The sequence below is a fragment of the Fusarium redolens genome, assembly GCF_020744475.1.
Source record: "Fusarium redolens strain MPI-CAGE-AT-0023 chromosome Unknown BKA55scaffold_3, whole genome shotgun sequence".
NCBI classification, from domain to species: Eukaryota; Fungi; Ascomycota; class Sordariomycetes; order Hypocreales; family Nectriaceae; genus Fusarium; species Fusarium redolens.
The window spans coordinates 765054-792256 of NW_025763666.1; the positions used below are offsets into that span (position 1 = coordinate 765054).

The window sequence follows — 27203 nt, forward strand, 5'->3', positions numbered from 1 at the left end:
TACATGGAGCTGGTAAACAAAAGAGTTTATTAATGAGCTGAACTGCTGTTCATTGTTTCAGGATAGAAAAGCGGCACATTTTGATTCGAATAGCATACTACGCTATTATCATAACTCTAACCGCATCCAACGCCAATTCCTAATCGTGATTTCATGGCCGTTTAGCCTTGCATTTATATAAGTTGATAGAAACGGAGTAACCCGTGAGCATCGCTTCGGGCCATTACTGGCCCTGTGCAACTCCAGCACTAGCAGCACTCTCTCCAACCTTGAGCTCCTCCTCGGGTACACCAACACCGACACTGGCTACACTAGCAATACTCTGTGTCGTCATGCCTCGTTCCCGCTCACCGCCTGGTCTAATGGGTAATCCCTCTCGAGGACCTGCTATGCTTGCTCCTCCAGCAGGAGTAACGCTCACGCTGGCACTGGTGCTTGCGCTTCCACTTCTGGGTCGGCTTGCATCACTGGCTCTTCGCTGGCGGACCTGTCTCTCTAATTCTCTAATCTTTCGCTTAAGAGCGTCATTCTCTTTCTTGGCAGTCTCGAGTTCGTTTCTATAATATGCTGTCTCCTCGTAACGCATGGTTGTAGGCATCAACCCGGGACTTAATTGCTCGCTCATACTTCCAGGGGTTGCACCAACTGAACTCGGTGGAATCGACGTAGGTGGGGGGATTCTCTGGTGCTGGAAATAGTTGGACGGATCTAGGCTGCTGTGTTGCGGTCCGGGAGAATTTGTTAGGCTCCTTCGAGAGGCGGTACTATCCTGCCGTGAGAGAGGAGTAGCCTGGGAGGGACGAGGGACATGGATTCGTGCTTCGTAGGACGATGACAACTGTTGGTTTCCAAAGCTCTGAGACGTGGTCGAGGATGTTCGATGATGTCGGGCTGTGGGGATTGAGAAACCCGAGCCTGAAAGGAGAGACTGTTCGGGTACATCGTGAGTTGAGTTGGCGGCAGAGGTAGAAGATGTGTTGGAAACGACGGAAGCGTTCTGAGCAGCTCGAAGGAGAGAAAGCTCACGGGTCAAACGGTTGACCTAAAGATATTAGATATGGGTGCCAAATCACGGTCTACATCTTGTACTCACCACAGCCTCTTGCTCCTTTTCAAGCTGCAGATGAAGCTCGGCGGCGGTCAAGGGACGAGGATGTCTTATCGGTCCAGGTCCAGGTCCAACACCAGGCTCAGCTAGAACATTTGATGGAGTCTGAGAAGGCGGTTGGGAAGCATTCAACACAGGCGATGGGAGAGAAGGCGAATGCGACGGGTTCACCGTATTCTGGTTGGAAGGGAGGATGTTAAGAGATGGCGAAGTTGGGGCTGGCGGAGTAGCCATCTGGGTCGAAGACTGGCGACGAGAGGCCGCTAGAGTATGAGGAGAGGGAGGGACTGAGTTTAAATCCGGCATGCCGGTCATGAGATTCGTATTTGGTATGGAAAGTTAGTCGTTTTCTGAGCTTTGTATAAAAGTAAAAGTGACGCGTAGTTGGAAGTTGAGGTGAGCTTTGGCGCGTTGTTCATGACCGCCGTCACCAGAGGGGTGAGCGGGGTCCAGCGGGCCGGTCACTAGCATGGGCCCCATTTGCACCGGTGAAGTGGACGCTAAAACACTGGATGCTCCCTAGGGGAGTCCCTGAAAGATTCCGACTGGTGGGGTCTTGAAAACTGCGGTACGTATAGAGGATGTTTGATAATATGCATGTTGCCTACCCTGGAGAAGATAATAACACTTTCGTTTCAGACTCCATCGCATCCTGTAAAACTCATGGTGGCAGTGAGCTGGGTTGCTAGAACACTTTGATAGATTTAATAAGTCCCATAATGCCTTTAGTGACCAGTTGGGCAGGTAGTGTTTTTGGTTCGCCCATTTATTAAGGCTTGTGACATTGACAAGCTTCAAGCTGCATTTAACGAACCTCTGTGAGCCTACTGATGACGAGTTAGAAGACGCAATGAATAGAACAATTCAAGCTTTTCCGACCTCGGGAGGGATTACAAACCGCTCAATGATTCTTATCAATGTTTGTCACCATTAATCAAACTCACAGTAAGCATGATAAACTCCAGAAACTTCCAATACAAGCAAGTGGGGGAGCTTCAAGTCACAAACAAGCTCTGACAGCTTCACACCTACTGAGAACAACTTATCAGCAGCTTCTCACTGTTCCTGAATTAAAACCACAAAAGGCCCGTATCTCGACCCTCTTTTTGTAAATCATTGGCTCGCGTCGTTAGTCCATTAAAAAAACATCATCTCGATCTCCCTCCTGCCTGCCCATGATGTAATCCCCCTATGACGGCATAGAATCCCACCTTCGACGTCAACTTGCAATCATTGTTTTCCACTTCTCGTACTTAACCTCTCACTCTTCCTCATCTGAGACCATTCCAAATTCAAACAAACTTCTCAATAGTAATTCAATCTCGAAACTTTTCACACTCTCAAAATTCACAGCAATCATGCCTGAGGGACGTCAATCACCAGCTCCTGAGGATCAGAGCGGTCGCCAGCAGCAGGATCCTCCTGCCTCTGGTCACGGTATCAACAAGACCGATGGCAAGGACCCCAAGGGCCAGCTTGAGGTAAGGACCCCGCCAGATTCAGTACCTGATCGTGATACTAACTATATGTAGAACCTCTCATCGAACCCTAAGGGTCTCACCGACGATGTTGTAGAGGAGAAGTTCTCCAAGACCGAGAAGAAATAGTCAGTAATTCGAAAGAATGACCTCGATCGAACAATTGCTAACATGAGTAGAACAAACGAACCCACGATGATTATGACTTGATGGATTGGTGCATGGATAGAATTAATAAATCATGACCTGAAATAGTTCAGTTGAGTAAGACCTATCGATATCTCGGCCAGATGGAACTGGGCAACACAGCAAAAATAGCACCTTAATAATGACTGAAGCAGTCTTGCTTCATTTGCAAACTCGTTCTCAACTCAAGCATAATGTGTATGTGAATGCAAATTGTCTATAATTTACGTGTAAATAAATTTCCGGCGTTGATGGCCGTTTAATAAACCAAGAGGTCACTTTTCACATATCATGATTCCCAAGCTGTAGCCCTTCCTCCTACATGCAAGATTACTATTCACGATTAAAAGTAGTAAAGGCAAATTTCATCTGGAATTTATTGATTGCGCCATGCGTAAAAGTCGTAACAATTCGTTAACTAACAGACTGGAACAAGCCGTCATATGACTATCTCATCAGACCTCAAGAAATACCCCATTTCTTCCTCATTACTTCATATTTCCCCAATTTTTATAGCTTAGTGCTTCTCACCACCCTCAGGAGCGCTCACATTGGGAACGTTGTCGGCCGAGGCAGCAGGAACTGATGTTCCGAGGCTGCCTTGACCGGCCTCAGGAGCGGCAGTACCAGAAGTCTTCTCCTTGCCGAAGACCTTCTCGAGACCAGCAGCCTTGTAGGCGCTTCCACCATGCTCCTCCTTCTTGAGATCAGCAAGGCGACGAGCCTCAGCGTGAACCTCCTGGACTTGTCGGCTGCCCTGAGTGTAGAACTCAGCGATCTTCTTGCCGGTGGGTGTGTTGGAGGCCTTCTCAAAGTAAGAGCTGAGGCCGAGCCAGAGGCTGTTGGCGCGCTGGGTGATACCATAGCTCTCATCGGTGGCCTTGGCTCGGTCGGTAGCGTGGTACTTCTGGTCGAGACCCTGGAGGGTAGAGAAGAAGCGGTTGGAAACATTGTGAGCGGCATCGAGGTCGAGAGCACGCTGGATGGCGGCATCGCCTATGACATAACCGTGGGCGAGATACTCAGCCAGAATACGGGCGCGGGGCTTCTCCTCTTGGGTGATCTCATCGGAGTCTCGGTCAGCGTTCTTAGTGGCAGAGTGGACATCGTCTTCGCCGTCAGCGCCGGCGCTGGTGACCTCAAGATGGTTGGGACCGAGCTGGGTGTTGTTGAGGAGAAGAGCAGTCTTCTTGGCAGTCTCCTTCTCGAAGATGACTTCGGCAGTCTTGGTCTCGCCCTCTTGGGTGACCTTGAGATCAGCGATCTTTCCACTGAAGGATGTTAGCTGTGAATCACGGAATTTGAAAGTGAGAAGAATTTACCAGAAGCTGAAGAAGTCCTTGATCTCGCTGTCGCTAGTGGAGGAAGCGATGTTCTTGACGTGGATAGTAGAGTTGGCAGACATGATGAATGTGTTGTTGTGTTTGTGTGTTTTGGTATGGTTTATGAGGGGTATCAAGATTGTAGTGTTGAGGTTTGGAGGTAGCAAAGAGCAGGCAAGTGTTTTTAAAGAGTCAAGGCAAATAAAAAGCAGGAATGACGACACCGTGATAGATCGTGACGAGGCAACGAGGCAGTGGCAGTGTGAGGAGGAGCTTGTGTGGAGGCGACTCCCTCATTCCCTTGAGCTTAGACGCTTAACTCACTGCGGGGCAGAGAGCGACGTCATCGATGGGTGCCATGTGTGATGGCATGATATGCTTGATGAAAGCTACATGACCCCACACCCATGGTTGGTGGCGCAACAAGTACCTTCTAGCAGCGTCATGAATTGTTGAGATTGATCTCTTGGAGAACAAACTAGAAGCTGTCACTCATGGTTGCCCTTGCGTCGTTCTTGTGGCGAGGTGATGAGACAATCTCGGACCAAATCAAGTTGCAGAAGAATGATTTTTTCTTTCACATGTGAAGGACCCTTTTTCTTTTTTGATCGTCTTTGCATATGATCATCGAGGCTTATCCGTTATCCTCTCAACATTATGCTCATAAGCCATACAAACAACACCACGAGATTTACTGTCTACGCGTCTTGATACGCGTAATGGAAATATTGATATTACTGCCTTCATTTTGAGGCGTTTACCTCTGTTCCTGCTTTTGGTACTGTAACTGTGTCATTCGGAGACGCTTTATGTGTTGGGTTTAGCATTATTATTATGGGCGCTAATACTCTCTCTGTACAGTAGTTCCCGTTTGGTGGGTTAGGTACCGTGAGTTTCTAATTTAATAACCACTTGGCGTATCAAAATGCTCAAGACAACGAACGTGTGATCAGTTATGAACATACATGTTTATCGACTCATCATACTCAATTAAAGTCAACTTACACCATTGAATTCAATTGCCATTGCCAAATCATCTGCTCTTCAACACCGCCTTTGCTAAATTTTAACGCCAGCTCATCCGTCTCCATTGCATCGCATCGACCCCTGTCCATCAAGCGCTGATGGATTTTTCCAATGCGACTTCAATTTCCGTCCTCATCAATTTGCAACAATCCTCGTTCATTAACCTCGAACTAATGGTTCGTTCACAGGAGAAAGGCTCATGCTATTATCATGCCATGATATCTATTCCACTATGGCCAGCATTGTCTGGCATCAGATATATCAACAACCTCATTATCACGCGACAACACTTGTCGTGATGCCTCGCCACTCTCTTTTAAACGCTTCCTCATATGGCAAAGTTGCTCCTTCAACCCACTCTCCCGCTTCGTTAGACAAGCGTTGGGGGTCACACGCCAACTTGGCGATCTTCTCCATTGACAAGGGTCTTCATCATCCTTGCTCAGACGAAAAACAGACTCGCTCCCATCTTCTCAAGCGAGTTGGACAAAGGGGAGAGACTAGAGTCTCAAAGCAATAGAGGACACTTGACGTTCCCGTGGCGCTCACTAAACAGCCAAGGTTGCAGTCATCGTTGCAGTCATATTCGTATATCTCACTGCATTAAAGTATTGATTACGGGCTTTCCATGGGCGCCCCTCTCGTATTTAAACGGATTCCTTCACGGGCTTCCAGGCGGTCAAAGCGGTTCTCGCCTCCCCCAGACCGCATTGATTGAATTTTGCAACCCTAGCCCAGTCACTATCAACTTCTAACCTTGAAAGGAGCACACTATAGGCAATTGTTTCGCGCCAAGGAAACAAACTAAAAAGAACCCAGATTCCCAGTTTTGTTGGCCTCCCCTCTGTTGGTGATTTCACCGCTCTCGTGCTCACCTTTTCACTCTTTCAAATATCGACAGTTTTCGCTCAGAGGAGGAGAGTAGTATATCAGTATCGTTTAAAAGTTTTTTTTGTTTTCGCAGGTTGGGAAAATTCAAGGTAATTGACTTACTTGCAGTCTCTTTGACACCTCAGCGCTAACAAAGAGAACAGAAACCTGCTATGCCTCTCGTTCCCAGCTCCGCACCGCTGCCCAGCAGCATGACCACCATTGCTTATTTGCGTGAGCAAGAAATCCTCAACATTGTTTACATCGGCCTCCTCGTCATTGAAGTTCTTATGGTTTTGGGCGTCATCACTATGGCCCTTGTTAAGCGAGTCAAAGTCAACCACCAACTCAAAACGATACGTTCAGCAACCGCTTCCGCAAAATATGCTCCCTACCACTTTGCGCATGCCGATACGGAAAAGACGATGTTATGACGATCCGAAAGATGACGAGAAAAGAGATACGAAGAAGAACGATAACCCCAAATTGGCGCTTGACCACTACCACGCACGATTACCACCATCATTGCATTTATTCCTTTGTTCACCAACATCAACACAACGCCTGCGCATTTTGTTACTAGCAGGACAAAGAGGAGAGGAGGCTGTTCATTATCTCGCATGGTTTCAAGGAGTAATGTGTTTGTTCACTTGCAGCGGAAGATATGATTTACGACTATATATACCCAGATTTTCTAGTTAATGCCATTTACTTTTCACGTTGTCACTTTATTACCAAAACTGGAATATTGTAAAGCTGATACTAAAGTCACTTTTCGAACTCGAATTCTCCTTACCGTAGTGTTATACTCATGGATCACGAAGCAACCGTCATCATGGACTCCCCTAACATTTTTGGGGACCAGCCTAAACGCCAGTGTCCTCACTGCAAGTTTTATCCCAAACATGGCGAGAATAAGGTATGCGAAGCCTGTGAATCCCAGATGGGCAAGGACGAAATCGAAGTCTTTCTTGGAGGCGTAGAACGGGACTGGTGTGTATACCACCTAAATCGAAGAGGATTTCTACCTGGTCGCGCCGCTCTCGAGGATACCATGCGCGCTCGATTAATTCAGGAGCAACGCTGTGTACGCTTTTGTTGCGCCGAAACAAAATTACCCATCTACGTGCATTGCGAAGACTGCCGCGAAATGCTACTCTGCAAGGGTGTCCCGATCGAGGTTGCGAACAGGAAGATTTACGAGCTTACATATTATGATGCTTTTCCGGACTATGATGACGACTCTTTCGCAGTAAGAGTTGCTAGAGGTGAGGCGAGCATATACGAAGAGGATTGGAGCTGGGATTGTTCGTTGGCAAAGTTTGTGCATCCTGATCGCAAGAGTTTCAAGGGGAACACAAGCCCTGAAGAGATGGTCTAATATATGGTTAGATACAAGCTTTGAAACAACTGTGGCTCCTTTCTAGCTGTTTTACAGGCAGGCCCCGTGGATGTGCGAGGTCCAAGTGAGTCGTGGAGTTTCGACGTGAAGATTCGATCATCCGTCTCAGGATGCATAAACCTATCTGCCAGTGTATCGTATCGACATTTCATGCACTTCTAGAAGGAGCTATGGCGAAGGCACTGTACTAAAAAGAGGTCGCTGCTCTTTCATGAACCCTTGTTGTCGTTTGACTTACTATAGACACACTCATCAAGCTGCTATCCTCGCCTCTCATTGAAACCATAAATAGATACCTGAGGTAGCTTTCAGTTACATCTCCCGCTTTTTGATGTATTCTTTGAGTGTCGATGCGAGATATGATGTGACCATCACCAAGGCACTATTTGTCAACTCCAAGCTCCTATCTTTGTCTTGCTGACCACCGTCAGCTCTAAGTGGGTATAGGTCTCTTGAAATAAATTCGACAAAATAACTAAAACGGAGCGAATCGAGGTTCAGCATTACTGCGTAACTGAGGCAGAACCTTGAATGGCCTTATCAGCAATGCTTCTAAGTTAGAGATGAGCCACAACCAGTATGTGTTTCCTTTGATGAGAATGATGGCCGAGGCCGAAATGGGGCGTGATTGGGGAAGAGATTTTGATAGAAACTCGGGAGTTGTCATTTATAGAGTGTGTTTACTACTATTATATAAATATTGGCGGGATCAGTCACTGGTGTGTCGGGTTTCATCTGGTTCTATTACATATTCAGGGGTTGTATTGTTCAAGGGCGCCACGTTGTCTCTCTTCATATGTACTTATAGCAAGATTAGCCACGGCAATGTTTGAAGTCGTTCAATATTACTTCGTAAGTCTCTTGTGAACCAAATCGGAAGTATTGGGTCAAATATTTGAACCATGACCCCAGGCTCTATCCTGATTGAAGCATATACAATCACATGGCAGCGCCGATGCACAACTGTAGGCACAATGTTCTTCACAAAAAGACGCGAGGGATAGCATGCATGTGTTTAATGCGTAGCCGCAAGTAACAAGCACAGAGTTGCTTATACGGCTGAGCCGATGTGAACATCCGACAAGTTTCCCGCGGAAAAGAATTGCTGTTTATTACCACACATTCTGCAGAGGGTCCCATAGACTTGGGAAAAGCTGATCGAGGTAAGAAGATTCCGCCATAGCAAAGCTAGAAAAGTCCAAAGCCTCTTCAGAACTTGGGTCTTCAGGCGGCGTCATGGCCCGTAGCTTCTCGACAACGTCTGCATGTTGGGCCAAACAAATATCACCCAGATCCCAGTCATGCTTCTCTTTATGTTCACGAAGAGCCGACAATAAATCCGAGGCGATCCTCAATGAGCTGCTTTGAACTAACCCCGATGTTGAGTTTTCTGTCTCAAGTGCACATCGGAGAAGGAAGCTAACAGTTGTCGAAAATGCAAAAGCGCTGCTTGGTAACCAGCAATCAGCCAAATGTTCGGGCTGTAACTCTTGCGTCAAGATGAGAATATCCTCTGCAGTTCTCCGAGCTTGCATATAACGATTCAGCAGGCGACTATCCCCTGTGTCGCGATCACGCTTTTCAGCTTCAAGTTCGATTCTCTGCAATAGTAGTCTGACTGTCAGATATGACAAGCGAAGGTTAGCAGCACCAGGAATTCTCAGGTTATTTCCACGAATGACAATCCGGCGGATTTCGTCGCTCAGAGTTTCTATCCAATTATTCAGAGCCAATTCCAAATGTGTCGTATCTGTGGATTCATCTGAAAGGCTGAATTGATGGACGTGCCTTAAGTGTAAGTCTAGAACCTCGGTCAGGCTTACTAGAGCAATGTACACTGAAGCATTGAGAGCTCGGTCCGAAGAAGACCCTTCTTCACAAAGATTCTCTACGAGAGGTTGGGGCACATCATTTAGAGTCGGAGAGATGAGTGGTGGGGTTCCATGTGAAAGACTCAACCTGTCTACACGTTAGGGCTAGAAGGGGGGTTTTGTGCGTGTTATCAACGTACCATTTATCGTGAATCAACAGAGCCCACCAGATCTTCATTCTTAAATTCTTTTCAGACTGTGGTATTTCCCAGGGTATTGGACTGTGGTTCAAACCCAGGGAATGTGCCATAGCAACTGAAGACGCCAATAAAACGCCATTTCCAATCAAAGCAGTCACTTCACGACCGCCTATATTCAGAACCAAGGCTTCTATGGTGGATATTCCTGGAGATCTATGTATCTGGGAATAAGCTGCCTCAGTCGCAAGATTCCAGATGAAGCGTCCATCAGGACATCGATGGCGAGAAAGAATAGGAGAGCTATTCCAGAAGGTTATCGAGTGGGCGTATAAGCCACTGAGAAGCGCTGGCGATATTCCGGATTTGTTCTCTCTATATTGCTTACGAAAATGTGCTTCATCAAGAAGAGGAAAGGAAGAATTGACCTTATCAAAATAGCTGAGCAATGTTAGTGATTGTAACTCGAATATGTCAAAGTCTTACACGTCGAGAAGATCACCGGTGAAAGGCTCTAATATCTTCTCTATAAGCTGCAATCTTTCCTCTGCGAAACTGAGGTTCGAATCCAACCCAACTGGTCGTTTCTGTACAGTAGTAAATAGCACAGGTCGAGATCTATTGCCTATGGCTGGTCTGATAAACCGTGAACCCCTTGAGGCACTAGGCATGGAAGATAAGTAGTCCGACAAAACCTGGTTGTCCGAAGTGACCGCAGGCCCAACTATGTGAAGATTGTGCGGTTGTTCGTCGTTTGAGCCCAACGCCAAAGGTGACTCCTCCGATTGAGCGTTTTGTTGGGGCCATTCTGTGCTTCTTGGCACCGCGGGAGAGACGTTGGACACTCGGTGCTCATGGGACGTGGTGTTTCTCGACGACCTGTTAAGGGCTGAAGTCAAGGCTGGTTCTATAACAGACACTGTCTGCTCGACAGTAGAGTTGTCTGAGATGGATCCTGCCGGGGGTCCCGGTGCCAGGCTGATTTGACGGGGACTTCTAGTTGTCAACAGCCTTGCTTGTCTCCGACGCCGAGGGGTTCGAGAACTTGAGCGAGATTCCGTGGGAAAGATGCAATCCGTGCGATGTGCCCGGCACATGAGACAGCAGCTGGAAGATGCCTCGGACTGGCAGCGGGACTTGCGTTTTCGGCATGGAATACAGGCCGGTCGAAGATGGGACCTGTACGGTCGTTGATTAGAAGCTACCTGCTCCATTTTGGTATTTCGTAGCCGAAATGCAAGATATCTTGCTGTAAGTTGATGGAGAATACTTTCCGCGGAGTGTGGTGAAGCTGGTGTTGATAAGAGGAGTTAGCTTCCCCGCGGGAAAGTGATGACACAGTCCGCGTACAGTGCATGTGACAGTGCTGGTATAAACCAAGCAGCTTCTGTAGAGATCGTTTACAAAAGGATTTCTAATAAATCGCCTGGCCTATGATTTCTCTATATTGAAATCACCAATTCCCGGCTACATATATTTTTGGCATTTGTCTTTACAATACGCGCTATCGGGATTTTGGTACTACAACCTACCAACATTAACCTTATAATGACCCAGCGATAGCCCGGTTCCCCTTTTCATGTCCCCTTATTATCTCTGATCTCATAGTCATTAACATGTTCTATCGAAGGTGCTGCTGAGGATGTATGTGATTCGACATCCCGAGTCATCTCATGAGTGACCAAAATAGCACCATTGCCGTCGGTTTTGTGTGGGAAAATCTCCTCCTTACTATCATTCTTGGTATGTGCACCGCCAACAGCGTGGCTCGTCAATCCATATGCGTTGTTGCCTTTTGACTTGCTCTGTAGGTGGCCCTCCTTATGATTCTGGTTGTAGCTTTTAAGCGGGATAGATCCTCCTATCTTCTTGGAGCCGCTCCATCCATAGTAGTTATTCGAACTTCTCCGGCCACTCGAGAGTCCCAAGGCGTGGTTGAGCCAGGGGATTTTTTGAATAACTTGGCGAAGACATGGGATTGTGGAGCAGACGATAAGAGAGGCCAGTTCAACTTGCGACCATATCATGGGCTCAGCGAATTCATCTAGACACTCTTAGAAGCGGCGAAGGAGTTGTTGCACAGGACTTACAAGTAGCATCGGGTCCAATTCGAGTGACAAATATGATGCGGATAATCGACGTGACGCAAACCCTTTCATGGTAAGTTCAAGCTGTAACAGAAATGAGTGACAACTTACAATAAACCAAGGGACAACATGGCAATCAAGCCCAGTCTCTTCGCCGCTGGAAGATGTAACCTCCACATTGCAGGAATAGGTTGGATAAAGAGGAACAGGTCGGTACACATATTGAATACAAACTGTTCAGAGTCGATCAATACCCGCAGCTCTCGCACATGCTTTTTGCGACTCACCGTACACCACCAGAGAACACGAAGGTCAAGACACTTGGCGTCTGCTGGACGAGGTACAATGTAAGCTGCCATCACAGGCCGGCATTGGAAGATAACAATGAGTGTTTCTTCTATAGCCTGCATTGCTAAGAAGACAATAAGGTATTTGTTAAGGATCCTAAGAACAGGCTGAGGGTTGATTCGAAGATATAGCACGGCGAATGACGATTTTGCGCAGCCGATACCAAGGCTAAAGGTCGCAGAGCATCCTGTCGTATACTATGAACAGTGGTCAGCAGATGAATTAAGGTAGGTTGGGGTGAAATGTCCACTCGCTCTGAGGAATTTCTGAAGATCTTGATTCGACACTTCATTCATATGCTTTCCGAATCCCACTTGCGCAGCTATTTCGTGTGAGCTGTCTGCTTCGTCATATTAGTTGGCATGCACGAAACTTACAGAGAATTGTGCATATACAGAGTCCTGTCAAAAATGCCTACCGATGCCATGTTAGCGGAGTTATAGAATATGTGAGACATTGTTTATTGCCCCTGTCTCATCATCCGAGAAATATTACCCATGCTGCTGTAATTAAGTCTATCAACTGTCAGTACCGTTCTTGCTGAATACTTTGGATCATTCAAGCCTTACAGTCATCTGTTCCAATCGTCTTCAGGCTGGATCTGATCCATAAACGAGTACCGATAAACACCGTAGTAAGAGAAATTATCGTTATCGATGCTGCGAGCAATGCCCCTGACAAGTCATCTGCCGCCATGACAGTTTTGCGATGAGTCGTTTACTTCTTCGTGTCGAAATAATGGTCCTCTGTAGTTACACTTGCGAGTCTTCTTTGATGGTAGCGGTATTCAGTGGAAGGTTTCAAGATGAAGTGTCTGTTCCTGGAGGCAGCTCAACACCGTTCTCCAGATATATGAATACCTTTCAGATAACCAAGGCTGTACCAAATCCGTCGGGATGGGCGAGAAGCTGGACACAAGCTCCTCTGAGAGAACGACAGACAGCGGTATTGGAAGACCGGTAGTGGTGAACAAGGCGCTAAGCTGCGTCCCCTCACGTCTGGTGATTTCGTTATGGAATGCAGTGACAGAAAACCGGGGAACGGGGCCATATAAGTTGTATCTCAATCAACCTTTCCGTCTCCGGGTTTGGCGTCAGAGACTGCGAAGCCAATTCATGTCATTCTAGCGAGCATGATCCCAAACTAATGCATCCATGTAAGGATCTAGTTATGCCAGTAGGCCGCCGGGGGAGCTATCTTTCTGAACCGTCAGCGGGAGATGCCTGGGGAGACAAGGGACTGCCCAGTCCACAAGGCCGCAACTAACAGGCGGTATATGTCTGTTAAGGGAAATTAAGACGTGGATGATGAACCTGTTAGTAAAGATTCAAAGGAAGACGCCGTTAAGATGGGGGTTGTTTAAGTTTCAGCCACAAGAGCCCGTTAGTTTTCGTACCAATACGAGCATGCCCAGAATGTTTCTTGTGGTGTTGGTCGTCATCCATTGCTAAATTGGGCTCGGTAGTGGCCTATCGATGGAAAGAACCGAATTGCTTAGTTTGGCAAGGGAAACCTTCCAATACGCATTCGAGATGCGAGTCAGGCGCCCGGCTCAGCAACTTTCAACACCACTGAAGTCTGCAACGGTCTCAACGCCATCGAAGATCATTTCCCCAATTTTCTGGAAGGCTCATTAGTATTCGGGGAATCTGTTTTCATTGTGAACAGTGTCAGTCGATGGTCTATCTATCCAGGCCATGCACACACGCCTACGAGCTTACCATCTTGCATAAGAGATACCTGTCGGAGTTTCTGCTATATGGGACTTTTAACATGAGGATCACAATATCTAGCGAACATAGCCTTTACTGCTATCGGCGAAGTTGATGCTATTTATCACAAATCAACACAGGAAACACTGAGGGGATGGCCGATCCCAGTTAAGGTACAGCGGAAGACAAGGTTGCTGATTCTTCACAACTTAGGACAAGCCACACCTATCACCAGGAACTAGCGTAAGCGTCTAGCTTCAACAGCCGGGGCCATGAATCTACAGGGCTGAAACAGGCTAGCAACTCGCGAGACCTCATTTTTGATGCACATTCTTGGCATTCGAGTGCGAAGTGAATACCCGGAATCTTCCTGACGTCGTGCTCTGCAGAGGAAGTCTGTTCCTGGCTTGACTAGCTTCCACGGTAGTCATGTTCTCGAGTCACGGCATTATCCTTGTTAAATGTTGAGCTGCTTTATTGGGGGTTGAAAGGGATTCCGTATCATCTATTGTAGCTCGCGGCCATGAAGACTAAGCTTACCATATCTGTTAATATGAACGACAATCCCTCATATATGATACCCACGAAAGCTTTATAATCGAGTACTAAAGTACAATGGCTTAATGGGCCTTAAGCGATGGATCCATTGTGGCAGAACAAGTACTCGTTCCTAGAACAGTCAAGCCTCTTATACTAAACAAACAATAACTCATTGCTAAGATCGACAAAAGCAAGGGGACTTTGCTCTAATCTATCGGCCCCACCGCGGCCGCTCTCCCGCTGAGGATCGACCGGTGATACCTGGGGAATGAGGTCGATCATGGAGCAACTGTCTGACGTGTGATATTCCCAGATCCGATGGGTACATCCAAGTCCCATCTATAAGAGGCGAGATATACACCACTTCGGATGTGGCTGATCTGAAAACCAGGAACAATTTTCTATAAATGCAACCTTAAAAAGCCTTTGAGAGGTAATGCACGTAGTAGGTAGTATGTAAACAGCGGCATAGGGAGATCAGATAATCAGACATCAAACATCAGCAGCTTGTTACGAGGGCCCCTGGGTCAAAGAGAGAACCGGAAAGCATATGCCAGGGGAATTAGCTTAAACACTGGCTTCATAGCTCGATTACTACTGCGAACCCTTGCGAAGCCGTCGCGTAGGACCCTAGATTGCGCCTATTAGAAGTCTTATTAGTGCCAACTAGCATTGGATCTCATTATCTTCACCCTGTTATCGTGGCATCTCAAGCTAGACCATGTCAGCTTTTAAAATCACCAAGATCATCGGTATTCTAAGCAGATTACCACCTTATAATAATTGTTGATTGAGTTCAAGGCAGACCATCCCTGAGTTGCCGCCACGAACTACAGAGAGAGATGCATTATCATCTGGGCCCAGCTAGGAAGTCTGCATCGCTTGTTTGACGATATTCCTTACATTGAAGTTGTTTTTATACCAGATCATACTCCAGTAATGCAGACTAGGGAAACTTCTTATCTCGAAGGCCAATGGTGTCTTTACTTAGTGCTCCAAAGGATGATTTATGCAACTCTTACAAAGACGCGGAATAAAACCGCTTCTAAATTCTAAGGCAGGCATATTTCTACGCTTAGACTATATATACTGCCATTATTTGCTTCTGATCACAACCCCCCTCTCTACATTGGGCGACAACGCCCGGAATTCTTCCGTAGTATAGTGGTCAGTATGCAAGCTTGTCACGCTTGAGACCCGGGTTCAATTCCCGGCGGGAGAGATCCAGCCACCTGCGGTACGCAGGTTTATCTTTTTCTTTTTCTAGATATTTTTAATGTAGACGTTGTGAAGTGCAGGCTTCTTTTTACTGTAGTCTTGCCTGATGTGTAGCTCAGGGGGTGGGGTTTAGTCGCAGAATAATAACTCTTATCATCTCTATTAACTATTTTTTGGCATGTATCAATCCTACAAAAACTTCTCAAGAGACTTGGCTGTATCAATGATTGTCTGCTCGACGGGATAAAAGTCTTGTCCAGTTACTTTGACCGCCTTCGAAGCATCAAGAATTCTTTCCTCGGGAAACTCGTAGCCGGGAAAGTATCCCTCCCCGGGATTCCCAGCCTTGATGATGTCTTGTCGCTCAGGATATGCTTTACGAAGAACGTCTGCAGCAGCCTGGGGAGGTACAAGTCCTGAAGCCAACAGGAAGCGCTCCCGGTTTGCCTTGTCGGGGTGATCGACGCTGAAGACAGCAACTCGTGCAATATCACGAACATCAACATAGCCAGGATTTGGTGTCAATGGCTTGGGGATCTCTTGACCCGAAAGTATCTGCCAGATAAAGGCAGTTGTTCCACCAATCTTTGAGATCGACTCAAGGCCTGGTTGCGGTCCCATAACAAAACTTGGACGATATCGTTAGACTTGCTTAATGAATTGGCAGTGTCTCCAGGGATATCTTACACTGGGTTGAGAGCAGTCATTGTGAAAGAGGGATTTCTTTCATCGCGGAACTTCCAAAAGGCTCTCTCACTTGCCACCTTGCTCGCAGCATAGATCAAAGGGCTGGGTGATTCTTTTCCGAGCTTCTTAACAGCTGCCAAAGCTTCGTCATTCCAATCTGCCTCTGTGAATCTAGCAGGTGCTTCTTTACTGCCGTTAACAATGGAGGCAATAGAGGACATAAGCACAACCGATTTAACAGACGGCTCGGTGATGGCAGACTCGAGAACACCCAGTGTTCCTTGAATAGCGACTTCAAGGATGGGGTCCGGGTCCGTAAAGCTGAGGCTCACCCCAGCAGCAAGGTGTGCGATAGCATGAACACCTAATATCGTGAGATCTAAGTTATCACAGATACGGAAGACACTTACCCTTGACGGCAATATCGAAGGCTCCTGCCGCGACAATGTCTGGGACTTCGACAATTTCAAGATCTTTTTCATATGAAGACAGGGCCCTAATGAGAGGATCTGCTGAAGACTTGGAGCGAACAGTTCCACGGACGGCATAGCCCGCCTTCAGAAAAGCTTCGATAACAGGCCCGGCAATGTAGCCATTTGCACCAGTCACTAGGACAATTGGTTTGCTGGACATGATGAATCGAGAATGAATATGAATGAATAGTTGAATAGTGTTGAAGTTATCTTTTATGGTGATAAAAGTTTCCTGAAAGGCCATACTGCCCCTTTTTATGTCCTTCCAATTCATACTGACAAATATCAATACTCCTAGCTTCGTGAGAATGCAACAATATTACACGACGTTCGGACCCGGCCATAAGAATGCCGATTGAAAGTTGAATGGCCACAAACATCTTTCGTGTCCAAACTGGTACTTCGACCTTGAATGAGCGCGTGTGAAAAGTTATTGGCGGAAAAGGATGAGTATCCCAGGAACGCTTCATGATGTATAAGCACACTAATTGTGGGGGCCGCTGTGGAAGCTAGGGCGCATAGGCCGATTACTGATCATCCGAGACTTCAACAATACCTCTCTAGTTAACAAGTTTCATCAGTCCTCTAGTACAAAGCTTGGTAATCTGCTGATCGGAGGTCTTAGTAAATCAAAACTGTTTTGAATTGAGCCGTTTCCTTTTGAAGGACTTGGAATTACTGATCTTGAGCCTCATCGTTTGAAGGTTTCAGGGTAGGCTCAAGCACTGATGTCTCGAGGTGGAAGTATCCATGCTAGGCCTAGACAGTCTGCAGCCTGATACAGAATATGGAAACCGGTACTGATATGTTATACGGAAATAGAACTGGATTATTCGAATGTTAGTCAAGCCGACCAGAAACCAAACTGGTACATTGTTAGAGATGCTACGCAGGTCATGACACGCACGTGATCTCGCGATTTGTAGTGCCACCCGTATGACGCAACCGGGCAATCACTCACACCAAGTTTGCGACAAGTTGCGCGCTCACTCAAAAACCAGTTCTTTTAAGTCAATTCACATTATGACACTAAAATGGTAGGTCGCAAACGCCCTGCGACAAGGGCAAGCGCTCGGAGGGGAGCTGCAGCTACGGTGCCGACTGGAGGAGAGATCTACCAAGATATGCTCGCGGAAGCTGGCGTGAATTCACGGGATCGGTCATCGCCAGAGCGACCTTTAAAACGACGTCGTGCTGGGCCAAGCAGGGCAAGACCAGAGCCAGGAAACCCATCAGAAGCAGCGCCACAGCAAGCAGAACCAAGTAAAGCACCTCCGGCACAAGTCGCAGACAAGGAAGAAGATGACGACGAAGACGAGGACATTGAGTTTGAAGATGTTGCCTTGCCACAGCCAACGATGCAGACCATGGAGCTTGAATCCGATGATGATGATGAGGACGAAGACATCGTGTTCGAGGATGTGGACTTTACAGCACCTCTCCAAGATTTAGGCAAACCCGAAGAACCAAAGTCGTTGGAGCTCAATCTTACAGCGCATCAATCATCTACGGCCCAGGTAAAGAAGGCTGCCGAGCGGCGCAAACCAATTAGTAGAGAGGAGCGCAAGACACGGATGGATGTCCACAAAACACATCTTCTATGTCTGCTGTCACACGCTGCACGTCGCAATCATTGGTGTAACGATGGCAAAGTACAGGATCACCTGCGACCGCATTTAACGGACAAGACAGTCAACTACCTCACTCCCGGCGCGCATCTTCCACAATTTGGAAGGACCGAGAGCCTGAAGACTGGTCTCAAGCAGGCAGAGAGTGTATGGAAGACGAAGTATGAAGTTACCGAAAGGGGTCTACGACGTGCTCTGTGGGCGGAAGACCCAGAGCAGTTGAAAGATGTAAGTTTAGTGCTCAGTCGAAAGATCTCGGCTGACAGATGCACAGTATGAACCACCAGATGATATGGAAAGCTGCTTAGATCGTGACGATTTTCGAGAAGCGGCAAAAAAGCTACAAGGGTCCAGAGACGTTGGAGCACAGCTATATTGCGCCCTTCTGCGAAGTGCTGGTGTACAAGCACGGTTGGTGTGCTCGCTACAACCTCTTGCATGTACATCTGGAGCCCCGTCGATGCCAAAACCGAAGCAAAAACCGAAAAAACGCTCGACAATAGAAGAAAAGAATGCACAAGTACGAGCTACGATGGCTAAGTACCAAGAAATGGCCAGTGCTGGATATGGTTCACCAACTGGCGATTCTTCAGCACGTCGACGGCTGGGTCATCCAAACGCAACATCATATAACTTTACACCGACGATATCTCCCCCAAAACCTCAGCCAACTTTCGAAACTCGCAAAAGAATAAAAGAATCCTCATATCCTGTGTACTGGGTCGAGATTCTTGATGTCGGACATCAGAAGTGGCAACCGGTAGATGCTGTGGTCACTCATACTTTTTGGAAGCCGAAGGCCTTGGAGCCACCCATTACTGATAAGGAGAACTTTCTTTCCTACGTGGTTGCATTTGATGAAGATGGCACTGCAAAAGACGTGACAAGGAGGTATGCGAAGGCTTATACAGCAAAGACCCGAAGATCGAGAATCGATACTGCCTGTGAAGGCGGTGATATTTGGTGGAGACGGGTCATGAAACTCTACGGCCGACGACGACGGACAGATCTCGACCAAATCGAGGATAACGAACTCGTAGGAATCGAGGCGAGAGAACCTATGCCACGGAACGTACAGGACTTCAAAGACCACCCAGTCTTTGCGCTTGAACGACATCTTCGACGCCACGAAGTTCTTGTTCCTGGAGCTACACCTTCCGGAACAGTTGCTGCAGGTAGTCGAGGACCGCTCGAGAAGATTTTTCGGCGGAAAGATGTTCGAATTGCGAGAAGTGCAGATAAATGGTATCGCCTGGGTCGGGAGGTGAAGCCGTTGGAAATACCTGCGAAGTGGCTGCCGAAGAAGGCTAAGCCCAAAAACCCTCTGGATGATGACCAAGATGAGGATGCCCAAGGAGATGCTGGGACACCTATCTACACCGAGGATCAGACAGAGCTCTACGAGCCGCCCCCAGTGTGGAATGGCGTGGTACCGAAGAATAAGTTTGGAAACATCGACGTTTATGTACCAAGTATGGTTCCTGCGGGAGGCGCACATATTATCCACGAGCATGCAGCACGAGCAGCATTTATGGCTGGAGTCGACTATGCACCCGCTCTTACCGGCTTTTCATTCAAAGGAAGACATGGCACAGCTGTGCTAACCGGCATAGTGGTCGCAAAAGAGCACGAAGAAGCTGTGCGAGCCATAATCGATAGTCTGGGTGATCTGGAGCAAGAAGTAGAGGATGAGCGAAGAAGACACCGAGCACTCAAGGCTTGGAGGAAGTTTATGATGGCGTTACGTATTAGAGAACAGATTTGGAGCGGTGTGGATGCAGATGAAAGAAAGGCAGCGGATGATAAAGCGGCTAAAGAGGCACAGCTGGATCAAGAGATTGAGGATGCGCCGAGTGATGTTACTGAGGAGTTTGACATGGCAGATGATGACGATATGGGCGGAGGGTTTTTGGTGGAATAGACGTTAGAGGAAAGAACAAAGCAAATATCCATTACTGTCATTTTCTGCAACAGGGCAGTGTCAAAGACGCGTGTTGGTCTATATAATGAAGGATCGTTGCAATCAGTGCCGGGTCATGTTTGGCCTCCCGGGCTCGTACAGCGGCAACCGGCATCCCGTCGGTACGATTTTGAGGACCGGCGCCGTAGAAACGGAGACGGAGACGGAGAACATGATAGGTTTTCGGTTCTTGCTGAGGGTTGATACAGAGTAGCATTACGAAAATGAGGCTGTGCAGCTTCTTGTGATCTTTTTGTGACACAAAGTAACTTGGCAACTTTCTCCTCGTGTTCAATATTTGGACACAGGGCCAGAGTGGAATGTGGAGGACCTCATCACCCAGCCTACCTGTCAAGAACAGCGCTTAGGTACGTTTTAAGTCCCTTTGTTTGATTGCAGGAAGTATCTTTCTCGTCGCCGCAAGAGTTGGCATCGGGTATTTATCTTTTTCTGGATGGAAACAACGCAACGCAGGAAGATGATATCAATATGCCTTGGGACTTAGCCAAGATAATCATCCTGAGACTGTAAAGTTTATATATCATGTTCGAGTACTAGCATTGTCAACATCGTCAAGCGAAGTCGGAAGAGGCATCCCTTTTCCGGGACCCTTAAAATCACTTTGATCGGGCACCGAGGTCAAAATGTCTGCCAAGTGTAGAACACGACGCTACAAGGGCTGGCATCCTGGGCTGACAGCATCGACTTTTGATAATCGGCGTGATTTTTGACCCGAACTCCCGACATGAGCTTTGTTTCATGGTAAACGGAGCCGATTCCTTCATGCGAGCAGATTCTTATTGGATGGATATTTGTCTTGTCATTTTAATGGTCCTCGCGTATCGCTTTGAATCGATTTCCTATCTGGATCTAGTCCGCGGTCTGTTGAAGAAAAGGAAGAATCATAGATTGAAATATCGTGATATGACAGGTGGGCCGCGTGTCAAACGGCACAGCCGAGATGAGTGGATAAATGGACAATGCGGGAGGATTGCTTATGCTGATGTTGCTGCTGCAGGATGCCTCAGTTGGTGAAACGAGAGAGGGAAAGAGAAAATGTTGCAATTGGGTCTCGTTATAAAATCGTATTCCGTATCTCGTAAATATAAACCCAATTCTGCGGGCCGCTCGCTAATAAGGTATTCGTAAGTTTTGTCGTCGCAATAATGCTACGCCAGTACGGAGCGGAGGAAAGTTACGGGCTTTCATCCGGGTTGTCTCAAGTTTTCCCCTGATGTTGATGCTCCAAGAAATCTATGATCTCAATCAGTCAGTAGTGTCAAGATTCATATCATAGAAAGAGTGCGAAATCATAAAGTTTGAGTGATTTCTGTACTTCGAATTTCATTAGGTCAACTGCTGAGGTCTTTCAGAAACAGTCATGATGACTGGTGGCGTCGGCTCCGGGTGGTCAAATGCAGGCTCCTTAAGGAGTGGCTGCCTGCCCCATGGCGCCAAGACTTGTCTCCGGGGCTTATATGCAGTGGTCTCTTGGTGGATGCTCTAGTGCTCTGTGGAGGTATTACTTTAAATCAGCCTCGACACCTCGTTACTGCTAAGGGACTTAATTAACTTCATTCAACCTTGCGATGCAGAGGATGCATCGCCAACAGCATTTTACCTTTCCGAATCATATTTTAATATTGAAACCTGAAAACTTAATTGGATAAGGTAGTCTACCTATACCGCGCTCTCTTCCCTTCCATTCGCCCCCGCGGGAATACCGCGTTTCTGTCCTGTTTCAAAAACCAAAAGTCATCATCATGACTTTCCTCAAACAGGTCGGGACCCTTATGGGCAAGAATTTTCGCATTCTTTTAATGCGCCATCTTGCACTATGTATCTGGATGGCCTTTATCTTGCCCATCTTCTTGGCCGCGCTCTTTAGTTTCACAAAAAACCTCCTTGTTCCTCCAGCAGAATTTGGTATCGGCAAACCAACCCCGGTTCTCGACCTCGGCGATGCCATTAAGAAAGCAAGCAATAGCGGACGTGAGAAATTGGTCCTCGTCAACAACAATTTCACAGAAGGAAATATTGATCGGGTATTCAGCACTGTGAAGCAACAATTTGAAGATGCTGCCGAGTCTGTAAGCATCAACTTTAATGTTGTCTCTATCAAACGCGAAGACGATTTGAGGGCAGAATGCCGTAGCAACTTGAGAGGAGTGTCTAGATGCTTTGGTGCCATCGTAATGGCTTCTTCGCCTGATGAAGGCCCTGGGGGTATCTGGAACTACACTATTCGGGCTGATGGAGCCTTCGAACTTGCAGCTGCAAAATTCGAAATCAGCAAATCGAACGACCAGCAGATCTATATTATCCCTCTTCAACACTCCGTCGACAGAGCTATTTCTCTCGCCAACAGTTCGAGTACCAACAACTTGAATGGTACCCAAGAATACCCCTACACCAGCATGACACCCGAAGAACGTGACCGAGAGATTCGTAGACGATTCCAAAAGACTATCAAGGGCTGGATGGGTGTTGCGTTTCTGGGAACTGTTGTTTGGGTCACATATCATCTTACTGGGTTCATTGCCACAGAACGCGAAAGTGGCATGTCCACATTGATCGATGCGATGATGCCAGTGCGAAAACCATGGCTCGCTATGGTCGCAAGAATTATTGCGCACCACCTTTCGTTCTCTCTCATCTACTTACCAGCATGGATTATTGGCTCTATTATTGTTCGCGGTGGTGTTTTTGCCAAGACTAGCGTTGGCATTGTCCTCATTTTCCATCTTCTCACTGGTCTTGCTTTCTCGTCTATGTCCATGTTGTTCGCATCCTTCTTCCGAAAGGCTCAGCTGAGTGGTATCACTGCCATCTTGGCCGTCGCCCTACTCGGAATTCTCTCGCAAACCCTCACTTCTCCTGGCACTGTCCCGGTTACCGTTCTTTCGATCTTCTTCACACCTAGCGCCTTCGTGTTCTTTATCAGCAACATGGCACGATTTGAGGAGCTCGAAATGCGGACTGACTTGTTGAAAGTGGCCCCTAACAGCCCTTCGGCGCTCCCGGGCATTGCTATTTGGATATTCTTGATTGTCCAGATATTTGCTTATCCAGTAATAGGAGCTTTTGTCGAACATGCTCTGTATAGCAATGAAACACCAGGCCGAAAGATTTTGCTCAACCAGACAGACGTGGACCGGATTGGGAGTAACGCTGTGCAATTGCGACAATTCTCAAAAACCTACAAGCCCAGCATCTTCTCAAGGATATTCCGCCGAGGCCCCAATAAGAAGCTGCCTGTGCTCGCCGTCAACGGGCTGGACCTCGATATTGGCCAGGGGCAAATTATCGCACTTTTGGGTGCCAATGGCAGTGGAAAGAGCACGACGCTCGATGCTATTGCAGGCATGAACAAATTGACAAGTGGATCGATCGAAATCGACGGCAGAGGTGGTCTTGGTATCGCTCCCCAGAAGAACGTGCTCTGGGATGACTTGACTGTGGAAGAGCACATTAGAATCTTCAATCATCTAAAAGCTCCTAACGCCAAGGCTACCACACAAGCGATTGAAGATCTGATCAGATCCGTCGACCTCTATAAGAAGCGAAAGGCTTTTGCAAAGACTCTCTCAGGTGGTCAGAAGCGCAAGCTTCAACTGGGACTCATGTTGACGGGAGGAAGCGCCGTGTGCTGCGTTGACGAAGTCAGCAGTGGCATTGACCCGTTGTCGAGACGAAAACTTTGGGACATCATTCTGGCTGAACGTGGTAGACGCACGATGATTTTGACTACTCACTTTTTGGATGAGGCCGATCTACTCGCCGACCACATCGCCATCCTTTCCAAGGGAACTCTGCGCGCAGAAGGCTCTTCAGTGGCCTTAAAGGACAACATGGGCGGTGGTTACCGGGTACATGTTCCCAAGGACACTGGCATTCGAGAAACCCCCGACGTTGATCAAGTTGCCAAGAAGGATGCCTTCGACCTCATTACATACACTGCTCCCACCTCACAACTCGCAGCTGTTGTCATTAAGAGTCTTGAAGCGGCTGGTATCACAGAATATCGCTTCTCGGGGCCGACTATCGAGGATGTTTTCCTACAGGTTGCTGAGGAGATCAAAGATGAAGAAGCTTTCCGCAATGCAAACCACGCCTTGTCTGTCCCGTCATCCGAAAAAGTCACCTCCAAAGAGAACGCAAGCGAAAAGCCAGGGTTGGCACTTACAAATGGACAACGAGTCGGATACGTAAAACAAAGTTTGATTTTGTTCCGCAAGCGCTTAACGATTCTGAAGCGGAATCGATTTTTGTATCTGCTTGCCTTTCTTCTTCCAATCTTCGCCGGTGGATTGACTGTCCTTTTTATCATTGGCGAAAGTACGCCTAGTTGCGTGCCAGGAGAGCAATCAACCCGAGCTACTTCCAGGGAAAATGCGTTCACTCAACAAGAATCCAACAAATCAGTACTCTTCTTAGCTGGGCCGAGATCAAAGTTGAGCACTGACATGTTCAGTCTCATAAATCCCATCTTCGGTGGTGAAGATGGAAGTGGAAGCACGGGTGGACAAAGTAGCTTCGACATAACAAACAGCCTTGACTTGGTCGAGACTTTCCAGCAATTCAAGGACAGGATCGAGACGGATCGAAAAAACATCACCACTGGAGTCTGGCTGGGCGATGATGAGCAAGGTCCTACATTTGCATGGGTCGCCAATCTCTTCATCTCCAGTCCTATTTTGGCACAGCAGATGCTCGATATCATGTTGTCCAACGTTAGCATCGCAACCAATTGGAGTCCTTTGGATATTCCCATCAGTGACACTACGGGTGACGCACTTCAAATGATTGTCTACATGTCGATCGCACTCTCAGTCTATCCTGCATTTTTCGCACTCTACCCAAGCAATGAGCGGCGCAGGTTCGTCCGTGGTTTACAATACTCAAATGGTGTTCGACCGTTCCCACTCTGGATAGCCTACCTCTTGTTTGATCTGATCATTGTCCTGGTTAGCACAGCCATCGTGGTGGCGATATGGGCTGTTGTCTCCGATATCTGGTTCAACATTGGTTACGTCTTCCTCGTCTTGTTCCTCTACGGAATAGCTTCGACGCTCTTTGCGTACCTTATCTCTCTCTTCACCAAAACACAACTTGGAACGTACGCCTGGGCAGCTGCGAGTCAGACTCTCATTTTTGTCGTCTACATCATTGCGTACATGTCGGTGTTGACTTACTCGCCCGTAACTAAGGTTGACAGCTCCCTGCGTCTTGTTCACTTTGTCATTTCCGCATTTGCCCCCATTGGTTCAGCATTGAAGGCGCTTTTCATCTCTACAAACCTCTTTTCTACGGCATGCAATGGCAATGAGCTGACAAAGAACCCAAGCGGTATTTTGTATTATGGTGGACCCATTCTATACCTCATCCTCCAATCACTCATCTTCTTTGGTCTTTTGATTTGGCTCGATACTGGGTCAGCGGGAGCCTCACTCCGAGGTCTTCTCCAGAGAGGGAACAAAGCCGAATCAGATGAGGAACATGTGGACGAAGACATCATTGATGAGCGCGAAAAAGTCACTCGTAACGACGGGAATGAGCATGGTCTCCGAGTTATGCACCTGACGAAGAGCTTCCGTGACAACATAGCTGTCGACAACGTCACCTTTGGTATCAAGCGTGGCGAAGTTTTTGCTCTGCTTGGTCCGAATGGTGCAGGGAAATCAACAACCATTTCTCTTATCAGAGGTGATATCAAGCCAGACCGAAATGGAGGCGATGTGTTGGTGGAAGATATATCCGTCAACAAGAACCTTGCAGGTGCTCGAGCCAACTTGGGCGTTTGCCCTCAGTTCGATGCTATGGATCAGATGACGGTACGAGAGCATCTCGAATTCTACGCCAAGATCAGAGGTGTCACCGACATTGAGCACAATGTTCGGGCTGTTATGCAGGCGGTAGGACTCGAGTCGTTTTCTACTCGCATGGCGCATGCTCTATCTGGAGGCAATAAACGAAAACTGAGTCTAGGAATCGCTCTAATGGGCAATCCCACTGTTGTCCTTCTTGATGAGCCTTCTTCTGGTCTCGATGCTGCTTCAAAGCGTGTTATGTGGAAGACGCTTGAGGCTACAGTCCCTGGAAGGTCGATTCTTCTTACGACACACAGCATGGAGGAGGCGGATGCATTGGCTGGCCGTGCTGGTATTCTTGCTCGAAGGATGCTTGCTCTTGGAACACCAGACAATCTTCGCCATCGCTTCGGTGATGCCTTACATATTCATCTGGTCGCCAAAAGTGCCCCTCGCACTACGCAGGAGGAGATGGACAGGATGACAAACTGGATTCGTCAAACTTTGCCCTCAGCCGATGTCAATGAGAAGACGTATCATGGCCAGGTCCGCTTTTCAGTCCGTGCTGGCCAAGTCCTCGCAGCAACTTCTGGTCGCAAGGAGGAAGAGATCACAAGAGACCAAGAGACAGATCTGAGCCAGAGTGCCATTGGACACCTAGTTGTGCTGCTGGAGGAGAATAAGGAACAACTTGGTGTTGGTCACTACAGTGTCATGCCAACAACGCTGGATCAGGTCTTCTTGACTATTGTCGGACAACACAACGTGAAGGAAGAGAACTCAGAAGAGAAGAAGCAAAGCATCTGGCGCAAGATCTGGATGTTTGGAAGGTCATAGTGCACTTTCATCAGGGTCGCGGTGTTTGGCGTTGACGAGAGGTTTTGTTGAATAGAAGTTATAATCATTATAGCAAAAACTCCTTAGGCTGGATTTAAGAATCTCTAATTGGCGCTTCAGTGAGCATGTCTTGGTTGACAGTTGCTTGTGCCTTTCTCATGTCCGCGTAACTCTTCCTTCTCTCCACTGGCATCAGACAATGAAACTACTGGCAGCTTCAATTTTCGGTGAACATGACAGTTTTAGTTACATGGTTGTTCTCCATGCTTTGCTACGGCTCTTTTTACACTTGTGACATACTTCAGCGAATGTCTTCCTACCTTTCATGTGTTCAAAGCTGTGACTTCTGGATACATTTACCGAACATTGACTTGTTCTGCCACAGAACATGCACTAAGCGACAAACAACAAAAGACTTAAAGAACAGCAGCATTAAGTCCTCTACTTGTTTGCTTGCATGCTTGTTCACTCATTGTACCGTTAAAGATGTCTTGTTCTAACAC

The 27203-nt window shown here is 47.4% G+C and overlaps 9 protein-coding genes and 1 non-coding gene across 10 annotated transcripts; 5 read left to right on the forward strand and 5 right to left on the reverse strand.

The window, feature by feature from the left end:
• Positions 1–35: 35 nt before the first annotated feature.
• On the reverse strand, positions 36–1594 carry BKA55DRAFT_227952 (uncharacterized protein). Its single transcript, XM_046185263.1, has 2 exons — positions 1094–1594; positions 36–1042 (listed from the first exon to the last, which is right to left on the reverse strand). The coding sequence occupies exons 1-2, from the start codon at positions 1421–1423 to the stop codon at positions 224–226; spliced, it is 1149 nt and encodes a 382-aa protein (XP_046053673.1). The 5' UTR covers positions 1424–1594; the 3' UTR covers positions 36–223.
• Positions 1595–2466: 872 nt separating this feature from the next.
• On the forward strand, positions 2467–2715 carry BKA55DRAFT_685423 (uncharacterized protein; the record flags this gene model as incomplete). Its single annotated transcript, XM_046198792.1, has 2 exons — positions 2467–2589; positions 2641–2715. 2 exons carry the CDS (start codon positions 2467–2469, stop codon positions 2713–2715), a joined length of 198 nt encoding a protein of 65 aa, XP_046053674.1.
• Positions 2716–3131: 416 nt separating this feature from the next.
• BKA55DRAFT_557384 (uncharacterized protein) lies at positions 3132–4362 on the reverse strand. Its single transcript, XM_046191795.1, has 2 exons — positions 4095–4362; positions 3132–4043 (listed from the first exon to the last, which is right to left on the reverse strand). Exons 1-2 carry the CDS (start codon positions 4175–4177, stop codon positions 3290–3292), a joined length of 837 nt encoding a protein of 278 aa, XP_046053675.1. The 5' UTR covers positions 4178–4362; the 3' UTR covers positions 3132–3289.
• A 2463-nt stretch (positions 4363–6825) lies between these two features.
• On the forward strand, positions 6826–7371 carry BKA55DRAFT_685425 (uncharacterized protein; the record flags this gene model as incomplete). Its single annotated transcript, XM_046198793.1, has 1 exon — positions 6826–7371. The coding sequence occupies one exon, from the start codon at positions 6826–6828 to the stop codon at positions 7369–7371; it is 546 nt and encodes a 181-aa protein (XP_046053676.1).
• A 988-nt stretch (positions 7372–8359) lies between these two features.
• Positions 8360–10687, reverse strand: BKA55DRAFT_635519 (fungal-specific transcription factor domain-containing protein). Its single transcript, XM_046197011.1, has 3 exons — positions 9887–10687; positions 9404–9841; positions 8360–9351 (listed from the first exon to the last, which is right to left on the reverse strand). The coding sequence occupies exons 1-3, from the start codon at positions 10612–10614 to the stop codon at positions 8505–8507; spliced, it is 2013 nt and encodes a 670-aa protein (XP_046053677.1). The 5' UTR covers positions 10615–10687; the 3' UTR covers positions 8360–8504.
• A 283-nt stretch (positions 10688–10970) lies between these two features.
• Positions 10971–12631, reverse strand: BKA55DRAFT_228025 (uncharacterized protein). The gene is made up of 8 exons (XM_046185264.1): positions 12405–12631; positions 12331–12350; positions 12213–12249; positions 12090–12157; positions 11775–12032; positions 11599–11720; positions 11491–11552; positions 10971–11444 (listed from the first exon to the last, which is right to left on the reverse strand). Exons 1-8 carry the CDS (start codon positions 12529–12531, stop codon positions 10978–10980), a joined length of 1161 nt encoding a protein of 386 aa, XP_046053678.1. The 5' UTR covers positions 12532–12631; the 3' UTR covers positions 10971–10977.
• Positions 12632–15237: 2606 nt separating this feature from the next.
• On the forward strand, positions 15238–15309 carry BKA55DRAFT_t53. Its single transcript has one exon. It is a non-coding gene; the product is annotated as a tRNA-Asp (tRNA).
• A 185-nt stretch (positions 15310–15494) lies between these two features.
• On the reverse strand, positions 15495–16625 carry BKA55DRAFT_534901 (uncharacterized protein; the record flags this gene model as incomplete). Its single annotated transcript, XM_046189646.1, has 3 exons — positions 15495–15933; positions 15993–16356; positions 16403–16625. 3 exons carry the CDS (start codon positions 16623–16625, stop codon positions 15495–15497), a joined length of 1026 nt encoding a protein of 341 aa, XP_046053679.1.
• Positions 16626–17252: 627 nt separating this feature from the next.
• Positions 17253–20014, forward strand: BKA55DRAFT_590363 (uncharacterized protein; the record flags this gene model as incomplete). The annotated part of the gene is made up of 4 exons (XM_046195079.1): positions 17253–17304; positions 17507–18321; positions 18368–19258; positions 19400–20014. 4 exons carry the CDS (start codon positions 17253–17255, stop codon positions 20012–20014), a joined length of 2373 nt encoding a protein of 790 aa, XP_046053680.1.
• A 1542-nt stretch (positions 20015–21556) lies between these two features.
• Positions 21557–26978, forward strand: BKA55DRAFT_557403 (uncharacterized protein). The gene has a single exon (XM_046191796.1). The coding sequence runs from the start codon at positions 21817–21819 to the stop codon at positions 26698–26700; it is 4884 nt and encodes a 1627-aa protein (XP_046053681.1). The 5' UTR covers positions 21557–21816; the 3' UTR covers positions 26701–26978.
• Positions 26979–27203: the final 225 nt, after the last annotated feature.